Source organism: Chrysochloris asiatica, unplaced genomic scaffold, assembly GCF_000296735.1.
Source record: "Chrysochloris asiatica unplaced genomic scaffold, ChrAsi1.0 scaffold00139, whole genome shotgun sequence".
In the NCBI taxonomy this organism is placed as follows: domain Eukaryota; kingdom Metazoa; phylum Chordata; class Mammalia; order Afrosoricida; family Chrysochloridae; genus Chrysochloris; species Chrysochloris asiatica.
In genome coordinates, this window is record NW_006408657.1 from 2,315,147 (window position 1) to 2,328,187 (window position 13,041).

General features: G+C 37.3%; 1 protein-coding gene across 2 annotated transcripts in view; it reads right to left on the reverse strand.

Annotated features, from left to right (window-relative positions):
• The window catches only part of LOC102838260 (dystrophin-like), a 3,237,302-nt gene that overhangs the window by 1,683,376 nt on the left and 1,540,885 nt on the right, over positions 1-13,041 (reverse strand). For both annotated transcript variants that reach the window (XM_006870143.1, XM_006870144.1), the window contains exon 43: positions 6,659-6,831. In XM_006870143.1, the coding sequence (XP_006870205.1) occupies positions 6,659-6,831 (173 nt within the window). The remainder of the gene's footprint in view (positions 1-6,658; positions 6,832-13,041) is intronic.

Below are 13,041 nucleotides of genomic sequence, written 5' to 3' on the forward strand. Positions count from 1 at the left end.
GGCTGGTAGTTTTGAACCGCTGACCTTAAGGTTCGCAGCCCGATTCGTAACCACTACGCTACCAGAGAATGAAAGTTATTAAGGGCACTGAATTATACTTGCAATAACTATTAAAATAGCTATCTATATGTGTATGTAGATATGTACATACACATATATGGATATGTGTGCTGTTGTTGTTAAGTGCTAATTGGTGGGTTCTGACTTATAGTGACCCTGTATAAAGTTTCCGAGGAACGACTGGTGAGTTTGAACCACTGACTTTGTTGTTCAAAATGACTTTGCAGTCCAGTGCATTAACCCACAGCATCTTGTTTGTATACTCATGAAAATAAAATAAATAATTAAAAAGAAATAAATCCCTGGGACCATCAAGGGAGAAGAGCAGAGAAACAGTGATATCAGAGATGGAGGCAGAGACGATGACGTGGAGAGATGGAGAGGCTGGGGACTCTAGACCCAGAGAGGGAAAGGGGCTGTGTGCTGATGACGACGAGCGGGCAGGCTTGCAGGGTATATACTTTGGTTGGTTGATGAAGCATAGAGGGGATTGTAACCATGACAATGAAATGATACATGAGAGGATGAATGTAAAGCTAACATTCTCCAAGTTAAACTATCACATAATTCATAATAAAACATTAAAAAAAGAGAAATAGATAAAAACAAAAATTAGTAGCACTATCAATATTAATTTTTCATAAAGCTAAATACTAATCTTACATGTATGTATATTCATTCTATAAGTTCATGGGGATCCACATACTTCGAGTTTACTCTGTTAACTGTAAGCAACTGAATATGCATGGAAAATTGTCACTTTTAATATTTTGATTATTTATAACATTTCTGAGATACATGTTGAAATTTTGTTAGCTGGAAAACAATGCATGGGAGTTGGTTTCTTAGAGAATGAGTGAATATTTATAAATCAGTCTGACTTTTAATGATCTACTGTCCTTCCCTAAACAGTAATGTTTCTTTTGTTTTATGACATTTATTTAATAAAGGTGAGTTTTTGTAATTATGGCATTCATGAATTTGGTAATTTATGATGGCCTCAGACCTATATCTTAAGAATGCCAAGAGTTTAATGTATTTTTCTCATATTTTTAATTAATTCCTTGTGAGTAAACCACGCACACCTATTAGAGTTAAACATGTTGGTGACGAATGAACAAGCAGATGTGCTATTTATATTTAGTATGTGCTTGAGCAAGTCATTTATTATCTTTGGAATTTAGTTTACACCCATGTAAAATAATGAAACAGAATACAACCACTGATATTATCTAGTTGGACAAAATAATTTATTATTAATTATTTATAATACTTTCGGGTTATTGTTCAGTAACTATTCAATTCTCTTCACTTTTTATTGTCAGAAGAGATTACTTTCCCAATCCATGAATGTCAGGTTTGACCATGTGACGTGCTTTAGCCAATGGGATATTAGTAAACTTAACATGACCACAGGCCATTCATGCTCTTAGGAGGTTAGGCTTGGGTCATACTGCAGTGATTCATCATAAAGAAAGCATGACCTCATAAAAAAAAGACAAATACAGGAAACCTAAACCCAACATGCAGGAGGGAGCCTAGCCCACTTAACCCACAACTTGAAGCAGCACTGCCCAGACAAGTCCAACCTAGATCATCAATCTAATGAGAATTAATGCTTGTTGTTTGAAGACATTGAGTTTTACGATAATTTGATTCACAGCATTATAGTGACAATAGCTTATTCATACACTGTCCTACATGGATCAGATATAAAAAAAGTACTTCGTAGCTGTTCTTACTGCTTCAAAGTTATTTTGCTTTAATCTCAAGCTTATTTATTAAATAATTCAACAAATTTGTTATTGAAAACCCAACAGGAAGGCTTTTAGGGACCTTTGCATATTATGGGTGCATAGCTGCTAAATCCCTCCAGGGTTTCAGGTGTTTACCATTGCATTGGCATTGGACAGGAATGAGGCATGACATCCCATAAAGTGAATTTCAAATTCTAACTATTCATGCTTTCTGACTGGCATTTAGAACCTGATTCTCTGACCTATCCTTGTCTTATAACAGGCATGAACAAGTACAACAGCAAAATTGGTCCACTGTCTTCTTAAAAAAGTTACACTGGAACACATTCATTTACATATTATATTAGTATTTGCAATTGGTTTCATGCTATACAATAGCATAGTTGAGTAGTTGTAACAGAGTTCACATGGCTAGGAAAGACCAAAATATTTACTCTCTGCTACTTTACAGGAAAATAAATTCAACCTTTATGCTCTTGCCAGAGACCTTACTTCTAGAATGATTGACAAAAAGAGAAGTGAGAGTACAGACACATGTTGGCACTGACAGCAGCAAACAATGTCCTGTAGTTTTGTTGCCCTTAGTGCATCACTGGACAGTTGCCATGACAACAGTCTATAATTCAGGTTCACCTTGTGATTTGATGTTGAACATGTTCTTTTGATGCCTAGCCTAGTATTCTATGATTGCCCTGCCAATTTTTTAAAAACATATTTCTCAAACCTTCTCAGTGATTCCATGAAGTACTTGATATTCTTGCTATAAATAATACATTTCTGTTAAAAGTACCCTTGACTGTCAGAATAACAAACAAATTTTGGCAGAAGTACAGCCAGAATGCTCCTTAGAATCCAGAATGGCAAGATTTCTGTATAGGGTTTCCTAGGCTTTAAGTCTTCGAGGGAGCAGGAAGCCTTATCTTACTCCCACAGAGTGGCTGGTGGGATTGAACCAGGGAACACGTGGTTCGTAGTCCATTGCTTATTATATGGAGCCACTGCACTTCTTTGAATGGTAAATGTTGTTGTTGTTGTTGTTTGCCGTTGAGTCTTTTTTGACTCATTGTGACCCTGTATAGCATTTCCAAGGAGCAGCTGGTGAGCTTGAACTGCTGACCTTGTGGTTGAAACGACTTTGTAGTCCAGGGCATTAATTTGCTGAACTACACCAGGACTCTGAAGTTCAGTGTTCAAACCCACCAAACACCACTCCATAGGAGAGTCAACTTCCTTCAAGACTGTGAGGGTGGTGTGCTGTAGAATTGGTTCCAACTCAATAGTAACCCTGCATAGGGTTTCTGTGGCTGTAAATCTTTATGGGAGCAGAAAGCCTCATCTTTCTCTCATGGAATGGCTCGTAATTTTGAACTGCTGACCTTGAGGTTAGCAGCCCGATTCATAGCCACTATGCTAACAGACCTCCTTGATGCATAGGACTTGTTTTATCCCCTAGTCTGAGTACTATGTTCTTATAAATTTCCCCAGGGATCCTGTTCTAGCCTTTAGTATAGCCTGTATCTTTTATCCATTGTTTTATAGGCAAGCTGCTCATTTTCTCTCTAGATTAGGAGATTCTTGAAAGCTGAATTCAGCTTCTGTAGTACCAAGGAAAAAAAAAATTAAAGAATATAAAAAATGAATTAACAGAGGCAGAGACAATGACATGGAGCGATGGAGCAGCTGGGGACTTTAGACCCAGAGAGGGAGAGCAACTGTGTGCTGAAGACTGGGGAGGGGGGAGTGTGGGGGGCAGGCTTACAGAGTATACCCTTTGGTTGGTTGATGATGCATGGAGGGGATTTTAACCATGGCAATGAAACGATATATGATAGAATGAATGTAAAACTAATGTTCTCCCATGTAAACTATCATATAATTCACAATAAACATTTTAACAATGAATTAACAGACATGCAGGCTAACAGAGTCACAGATCATCATATTCATCATGTAAATTACCAACCTTAATTGAACATTTATCATGTTTAAGCAATTCACTAAGCATGTTACATTGAGTGTCTCATGTATCCTTATGACACAGTAGACTTAAAACATAGACACTATTTGAATCCCAAATTTTTAAACATTTTTATTGTTAGTTGAGTGATAGTTTACATGGGAGAACATCAGCTTTACATTCATCCTATCATATTTCGTGTCATTGCAATGATTACAATACCCTCAATGCATCATCATTCAATCCCATTTGCTTACATTCCATCTGTTGTTTTTGGATGTACACCAAATCACTCAGGAATATATAACCATTCAAACAACCAAAATGCATACCCTGAAAGCCTGCTCCTCAGTCGCCAGCACATAGCCTCTCCCACCTTGAGTCTAGAGTCCTCAGCCACTCCAACTCTTCAGTCATCATTTCTGGTTCCATCTCTGGCATTGCTTTTTCTCTGGATAGGGTCCCTCCCACACGCTGCTCTTCTCCCTTGATGGTCCTCTGCTCCAGGACTGCAAGATCAATCACTCCCCTCCTAACCACTATGCTACCAGAGCTCCTTAACAGTGGAATAAGCATCCCCAAAGAGGCTAATGGAACTGACCTCATCAGAGTAGCCTGTAGAAGCTCCTGACAAGTCAGCATGGAATACTAAGAGAAAGTGCATCATAGTGGCAGTACACATTTCTAGTTGTCTTTTGTAGTATTAACATGCGTTTTCTGAGGGTCTTATTTTTTCCATTTTAAGTATGGCTTGTTTCTGTTAACTCTCAGACCAGCTGTTTGTAAGTGGAGCTGTAGGGTCAGTACTGGACTGTGAACCATGAGGTCAGCAGTTCAAATCCACCAGCTGCTCTCCAGACACACTATACAGGGTCACTATGAGTCAAAATCAACTCAATAACACATAATAACAACAACAACAGAAAATCACCCAACGGAGAAACAGTCTCAGGTTTTGTGAAAGAAGCAGACATACTGCACACCCACCTTGTACTCAGTACTTCATTAAACTTGAAGATATCACACAAAATAAAATACAGCTATTGGCTTTAAGGAGATTGTGTAAAAGGCAAATAAGCCAGTGAACAATTAGATTATTGTGCAAAAATTCCTAGGAATAAGTCACATGGAAGCACATGGAAGCACGTGTAACCACCAAGTCTAGCAACGTTCACAACTACAAAAATGGTTTATATTAAATATAAATATATTTAATATAAACATTATATTAAATAATAAAACAATATCTAAGTTTCCTGATTTCATCATCAATTAACAAGTCTTACAATAGAATTTCAAAAAGGCTATAGTAAAATCAGTTAAGAACTGAAGGACAGGTAAGCCAGAACACACAGAGAATGCCTGGGAATCTGTAAATGAATTCAATATTGCTAGAGCAGTAACTGGAGTAGTTGTAGTTAAGGCAGGAAGTGGCAAATAGTGGGCCTGACCATATGAACAGCAATCATGCCCAATTAGTGAGTCTGGACATTATTCTAAGGGGTATGTTGTTGGTTGTTGTTGCTTTTAAGTGCCATCGAGTTGGTTCTGACTCAGTGACCCTGTATAGGGTTTCCAAGGAGCTGCTGGTGAATTTGAACCACTGACCTTGTGGTTCAAACCGACCGTGCAGTCCCATGCTTACCTTACATTGCTGTGCCAAGACTCCTAATAGATATAGCACTTAGTTCATTATGCTTTTGGAAAATCTCTGTGGATGAAAGAAAACTGGGTGTGTGTGTGGGGGGGTGGGAATTGGGAATGCTCATTGATACGTACACTGGAAAGATCTATTTTGGAGACTAAATAAGCTAGAAATTAAAATAGCACTGTGGGTGCTATTTTAAAATAGCTGGACTGCATGGTTGGATTGAACTGTAAGGTTTGCAGTTCAAGTTCACCAGCCACTCCTCATAAACCCTATACAGGGTAGCTATGAGTTGGAACTGACTTGATGGCACTGAACAACAACACCAGGTGTTGTTAGGTGTGCACATATATTAAAGGTATTAAGAAAGTTCCCTATAACTATTATCCAAATGATTTAATTTCCTCTGGGAATAACGAAGAAGACTGACTTGAGACTATAGCATATAGAAACAAATTATTTTAGTTATTAGGGAATGCTATTATTTTTAACATCAAATATAAAAGGAGAAAAAAATCTCTTTTTTTCTGGTTGTATGTGAATTCTTGTCAGAAAAAAAATCATTTTTTTTCCTGGTTGTATGTGAATTCTTGTCAGAAAAATATTGTATGTGAATTTTTGTGAATTCTTGTCAGAAAAATAATCTTGTCAGAAAAAAAAAAAAAAATCGTGCCAAAGCTAAATATTTTAACTGAAGTAAGAAGTAAGAAGTTATTTTACATCAACACATTTACCACAAGAAGAAAACAAAAAGTGACTATATATCATAAAGTATCTCCCTTTAAAATATAAATAACAGATGAAAATCCACTTTGTGTTGATATGACTAACCTCAAACATATTAATATGTGTATGCAACCTTAAATATATAGAGCACAAGATAAGTAAAGATATAGATAGATAGATGATAGATAGATAGATAGGTAAACATTTTAAATTAATATTTTTTAAAACATCCCAGACAAATGACCAAACTAGTTTTGATATTACCTGAAATTACAGAGGGTGATGTCCGTCACCGTAATGTGGATTCCAGTACAAAACAATTTCTAGTATTCTGCCCACTAGACTAAACTGTTCACCAATAATTGTCCTCATTCCACTTACGTTTTTCCAATTATGTAATTCTCTTTAACTCTCTGCCCTACCTCTCTTTTTCTCTAGAGTGGGAATTGAAATGAAGTCTAACATTCCCTAAAAACAGATACAATTATTTAAAACAAAAGTGTTACCTACCCTTGTCGGTCTTTGTACATTTTGTTAACTTGTTCCCATTGGAAGTCGAGCTGTGAGAGAGCATCTTCTAATTTCTCTCTTTCTGTGGGGGTGGCACTCTGCAATGCTGCTGCCTTCTTTTTGTGGATGAAGTCAATCCGACCTGAGATTTGTTGCAGGTTGTCTTTTATGTTCTATAACATGGAAAAATTAAAACAAATAAAAAATGAATCGGCTGATGATGTAAGGACAAAAAAGAAAATATCTAAACCCATGCAAGTAACAGACATGTGATTCCTAACTGTTCAATTTCAAATGATCATCCCTGGTGAAGTTTTCCAATGATTTCAAAATGGCCAAGTGGATACACAAAGTGGATTTTCATCTGTATTGTCAAGAAGACAATACATAGTCCTTATTTTGAAATAACTGACCACGCCCTCCATATTCTACCACCTGTCTGCCAGTATGTTGTATTGTGGTAGCTTCCATGTTACTATGATGCTGAAAGCTATGCCACCAGCACTTTAAATACCAGCAGGGTCTTTCAATGTGATCAGATTTCAACAGAGCTTCCATGCTAAAACATACTAGGAAGAAAGAGAAGCGGACAACTCCTGAATGATTAGACACTGAAAATCTTATGAATAGCACTGAAACATTGTCAAGACAGCACTAGAATACTGAATAATAAAACATTATGAATAGCACCAGAATATTGTCAAATATAGTGTCAGAAGATGAGCTACTGTGGTTAGAAGGCACTCTAAATATGACTGTGGGAAGAGCTGCTTCATCAAAGTAGAGCTGACCATGATGACAAGAAAGGAGTAAAACTTTGGGGACTTTTTTTTTTTTTTCTTTGCTGATGAGTCACGATTCAAAATGAGGAGAAATACCTGTAAATATCCATTAATAATCACAACATGGAAACTACAAAGTAAGAATATAGGAAAACCAAAAGTTGTCAAAAATGAAATGGAAAGCATAAAGGTTGATCTCCTAGGCATTATCTCCAGTTAGGACCTCTCCTCTGTACTCCAGACTCACAAAGCCAACTACTTGCTAGACATTTGGATGGCTCATGAGCACTTGAAACTTAATGTGGCCCAACTAGCATTTGAAATTTTACCCTTGATATAGTTTGTACCATATTTCTTTTCCAACTGAATAAATGATATAGTAAGTAACTTAGGTTACATTAAGTTGCTTTCACAACAAACTAGAAAATACCTTAATGCTACATTGCACATTAGGAGCCCTGGTGACATATGAAGCATTGGCATTTTGACCACACTCAACAGTTCAGCAAGATAAGAACATGGTGGTCTGCTACTAAAAATATTACAGCCTACAAAACTCTATGGGATAGTTCTACATTGTCACATGGGGTCATTCTGAGTTAAAAATCAACTCAAATGCATCAAGAACAATTCACTATTTATAAAAAGCAAAACTAAATGTAAATTTCTACAAAACTTAAAGATTGAATGGATGTGTTATCTGTTCTCAATGCCCTATAATTAATTGAAATCAAGCAAACTTGTTATAATATATATATATATATATATGGAGCTCTGGTAGCGTAGTGGTTACAAATCAGGCTGCGAACCTTAAGGTCAGCGGTTCGAACCTACCAGCTGCTCCGCGGGAGAAAGATGAGGCTTTCTACTCCCGTAAAGATTTACACCTAAGTATCTTGGAGTGTCTTGGAATCTTGTTGGAGGGACTGATATTTAGTGATTATACTATGAGCTTGATGAAATCTGCTGCTGCAAACACACACTGCCATGGCTTCTTTGCTTCTTCTGTAAATCATCTAACTTTGGCAGTGTGATTTCATCAGCATATCATCTGGTTTAACTCCTGATGCTATATATCAAAGACTCCATGTTAGTTGGGCTATTAGCCCATGGTCATACATCCAGAACTATGACAAGTCCTCCACATAATACCACATAGTCATTGGGCAGATAGGTGGATTATTTAAATTGAAATGGAGGCAAGGAACCACATTAATCAGTATACTGCGAGTCCAACCCCTTAAAACGCATTCCTGTGACTTCCTATGGAGAGGAGATTCAAGGATAGGGAAAAAAGATCTTCTTCACCAGAATAAAAGTTATCCAGTTATGAACTCAATTAAGTGGCTCTGATAGCGTAATGCTTATCAAGATCAGCTGTTTGTAACTACCAGCAGTTCCACAGGAGAATGACGAGTCTTTCTGTTCCCATAAATGTTAACAGCCTCAGAAAACATACACAGGGTCGCTATGAGCTGCAACTGACTCCATGGCAAATCACCACCACCAGTTATAACTGACACACACATATGAAACGGCTTCAAAAATGTTGTGAAAAATTAAATGATCTTTGAATTCCATTTTTCCATGAACTTATTTTAGCACCCTCCCCGCCTAAAGACTTACAGCCTCAGAAAGCCTAAACAACTTCATAGCAAATCACCACCACCACCACCACCACCATATGTCTAAAAGTATTGTTACAAAGTCATAAAAAACCTTTATTATATAAGATTATCAAAATTAAAGCTAACTTTTTCAACATATCCTCCATGTAGGTCTACATACTTATGAAGGTGGTGTTTACACTCTGGTAGCGTAGTGGTTACGAATCGGGCTGCGAACCTTAAGGTCAGCGGTTCGAAACTACCAGCAGCTCCGCGGGAGAAAGATGAGGCTTTCTACTCCCGTAAGGATTTACACCCTCGGAAACCCTGTACAGGGTCGCTATGGGTCGGAACCGACTCGACGGCACTTAACAACAACAACAACAATCCTTCTCAGGAGTCCCGGTGTGGCGCTGTGGGTTAATGTACCACACCGCAAAGCCGTTTGAACTGCAAGGTCAACGGTTCAAGCTCACCAGCTGCTCCTTGGAAACCCTATACAGGGTCACTATGGGTCAGAACCAACAGCAATTCACAACAACAACAAGAATTCTGAGCTTGTCAATTTACACCACAACAAAGCAGATGTTTTTTGAATCCCCCAAAGATTCCAATCATGTTTCTTTTGGATGTTCTTTGAGTTTTGGAAACAAAAAGAATTCTGAAAGGGCAAGTTCAGAACTGTAAACAGAATAAGGTTACTCACTAAAATTCTGATAGGACAGCCTTGAAGAATGAACACGTGATAGAGAAAAAAAAAATCATCATTTTATATACTCTGGTCTTTTTCTCATCAATACAGTTTTCTATTTTCTTAAAACTCTTTCCTAAAAAGCCCCCATGATCGTCCTGTGTCCTGTGAGAAAATCTATAAAGACTACACCTTTGGCTTTCCTGCAAAACAAATAAAAACAATACAAAGCAATAACCTGAACTGATCTTTCTGCCTTGAATCAATCTGTGAGGTTTTTGCTAACTTTCTTAAAATGTTTGACCCATGTAAAAATTGTTGTTTTATGTGGGGTGGCATTTCTGTAAACTCGTTGCAAAGCTTCCAACAGTTGAGTTTTGATTAAAATGTAGTATTAACTATGACCTCATACTTGTGTTCCCCCCGTCCCTCCCCACCATAAAAAGGCACCTTTTTGAAGGCACTCTACTGAGATCAAGACAAGTGCATTAGTGAGTGAACTTGTCTACAGCCACCCATTGATCACAGAGTCGTGTTTAAACATGTTTTGTTTGGAACCAACCCATTTATATATAAACTGTAACCCTGGTGTGGCGCTGTGGGTTAATTCGCTGTGGTTTGAACCACAAGGTTGGAACTGACTCGACAGCACTTACAACAAAAAAAAACATCATATATAAACTGGGTTGCGATACATTTTGATTTACCCTCATGAGTTTACTACTTGAGAATTTAAGCACACAAAGTTTTCTGATTTTAATAGGAATCTCTGGTAAGCTCTCAATTCTCTGGAAAATGGTGGAATTGTTCTGAATCAAGTTATGAATGGTTTTAGCAATGCTGGGCAGTATGTTTGTTGCCAAGGCAAGCAAACTTTCTATCTTAAATGAGACAAGCAAAAGCAAAAACTGGCGCAGGGGATGTGACACTCCTTGGATGTCTAGATAATAGCTCCTTGGATGTCTAGATAATAGCCTTCTCAGAGAATGTTGTCAAAGTTGGCTGGAGTCCAGGAAATGGGTTTTGAAGTCCTTGCACATACTTGCGTCCCTAAGGCATTGCACACAGAAAAATGGTACATGCGCCAAAGACAATTCTGTAGCAGTTTCCACAGTTTAAAGTGAGAGATGGGATCTCTTATAGCTTTTTACTATTTTAGTTTGTCAGGAAATAAGTGATCTTTCTAGTTTCTGACCCTCTAAAATGAAAGCATAGTCTCAGTAGTTGCTATGGTGATAAAAAAGTAAAGTACCTTATGGTCACCAGGGACTGCAGCATTTTTGTTTCTATTCCTGCATGGTTCCTAATCTTACCTGAAAATATGATGTCAAAATGATGAAGTGCCCAGTTTTTAGTAAACTCCATTTTTCATTTGAACATACCCTGTAAATTGACTCCTCCCCATTTCAATTCTCTACGATGCTTATTTGCTTGCCATTCATCTTCCCATAAGAAAAAAAAAAATGTATCTAATTTCTGGAAAACATTTCAGCATCAGTTTATGTTATTTAAGCTCCTAATAGTTTAAAAGTCGCATCATTGCAGCTCTAGTTCATCACAGAAGTAAATAAGTTCAATAAGGCCATTATTTATGCGCTGTTGAGAGAAAAACTTCAATTATTAAAGTAGCTTTCAAACTGAATGATGAAATCCAGATATATAAATCTAGGAAAAACAGATGCTTAGGGACTATGGTAGCGTAGTGGCTATGAATCAGGCTGCTAAACTCAGGGTCAGCAGTTCGAAACTACCAGCTGTACCGCAGGAGAAAGATGAGGCTTTCTGCTCCTGTAAAGATTTACAGCCTTGGAAACCCTTTAGGTCGCTATGAGTCAGAACAGACTCTATGCACATAACAACAGCAACAAGGGGCCATGGAGTTCTGGTGTGACCTGCTAACAACATGGTTGGTGGTTCAAACCTGCTAGGAAACCCTATACAGGGTTGCTATGAGCCAGGACTGATTGGATGGCACTTAACAAAACAGGGACCATACTGCTTCCAATTCATATTTCCAGTTGAAAGACTAGTCTAATACAGACTTAATTGATAAGATAACATCATAATAGAGATTTCTTGCCTTTGATACAGAAACATAGATGCTTAGAAACATGAGTCTTCATATAAAAAGAAAATCTTTTTTATCATGAAAAATTTGAACCTTAAAGCACTTTGTTTATACAAGCATTGTATACTAAATGCCTTATATGGTCTAAAAGGATAAACTAAAGACTGCAGACAATTGATCTAGGGAGTTAAACCAGGGACCTATTTCCTGATTATTCAGGTTAGGATAAAGATATCAAGTAACACTTAATTTAGTTATGTTCTGTTCTTTATCATAAGAGGCATATTTCTGCTGCTTAGCTTTTCTGCCATTAAATGTAAAGCGACAACTACTCCCATGCTATCACAGTGTTTTATTACATAGCCTGTCTTCACTCACCTAAATAGTGAGCCTGTTTGTATACCTGTCAAAGTACATACAGTAGAAACTGAACCGGGCTGTAGGGAATAGTGATATCTGATCATTGGACTGACTGTTAATCACTTCTGATAAAAGTGAACTTAAAAGAATTTCTTGAATTTAAACATATTTTTAAAGGTACGGTTCAGTTCTTCATTTTTCCTGTATGGTTTGTAGAACTAAAATAGTGTATTTTTTGTGGTGCCTTTTCTATAGTCATAAAACATAAAAGGATATCTCATAATCCTCAAACATAAAACTCATATCAGCAATTTTTTCCAATTTACAAATTGAGCATTTCTATAAATTATAGTTGTCTTTAGTCCTGTACAAGGACAAGTAAAAAAATATTGCTTCTAGGGTTCCAGTTCATACATGAATGGGTTTGTATCAAATAAAATGAGTTAAAACCTGTCTCTGTGATCAGTGGATGGTTGCAGACAAGTTTTCTCAGTAATACACTTGTCTTAGGCTTGTTAAGGTGCCTTTTAAAAAAAGAAATTCCAATCCAAACAGTGTCTTCAGAGGGGATCTGTTGGGACAGTTAAATTAAAGTCAGAGAGGTTAGCTCAGAAGGTTATGACCACTGCTTTTCGGGATTCCAAAGAAACAATCTCAACAGGTATTTTAGAAGGACACAGAACAATCACTAGGACTAATTATGAAGACATTTCCAGAAATTTGCAAGCAGCATTGATAAGAAAAAGGCCCAGAATGTTGTGAGGAGTCATTTTCCCCATCATGATAATGCTCTTGTTCATCCTGCCAGGATATCAAGGACTGCCTTACAAGAATTTCATTTCAAACTTTAGCCTGTTCATCTTACAGATCTGAGC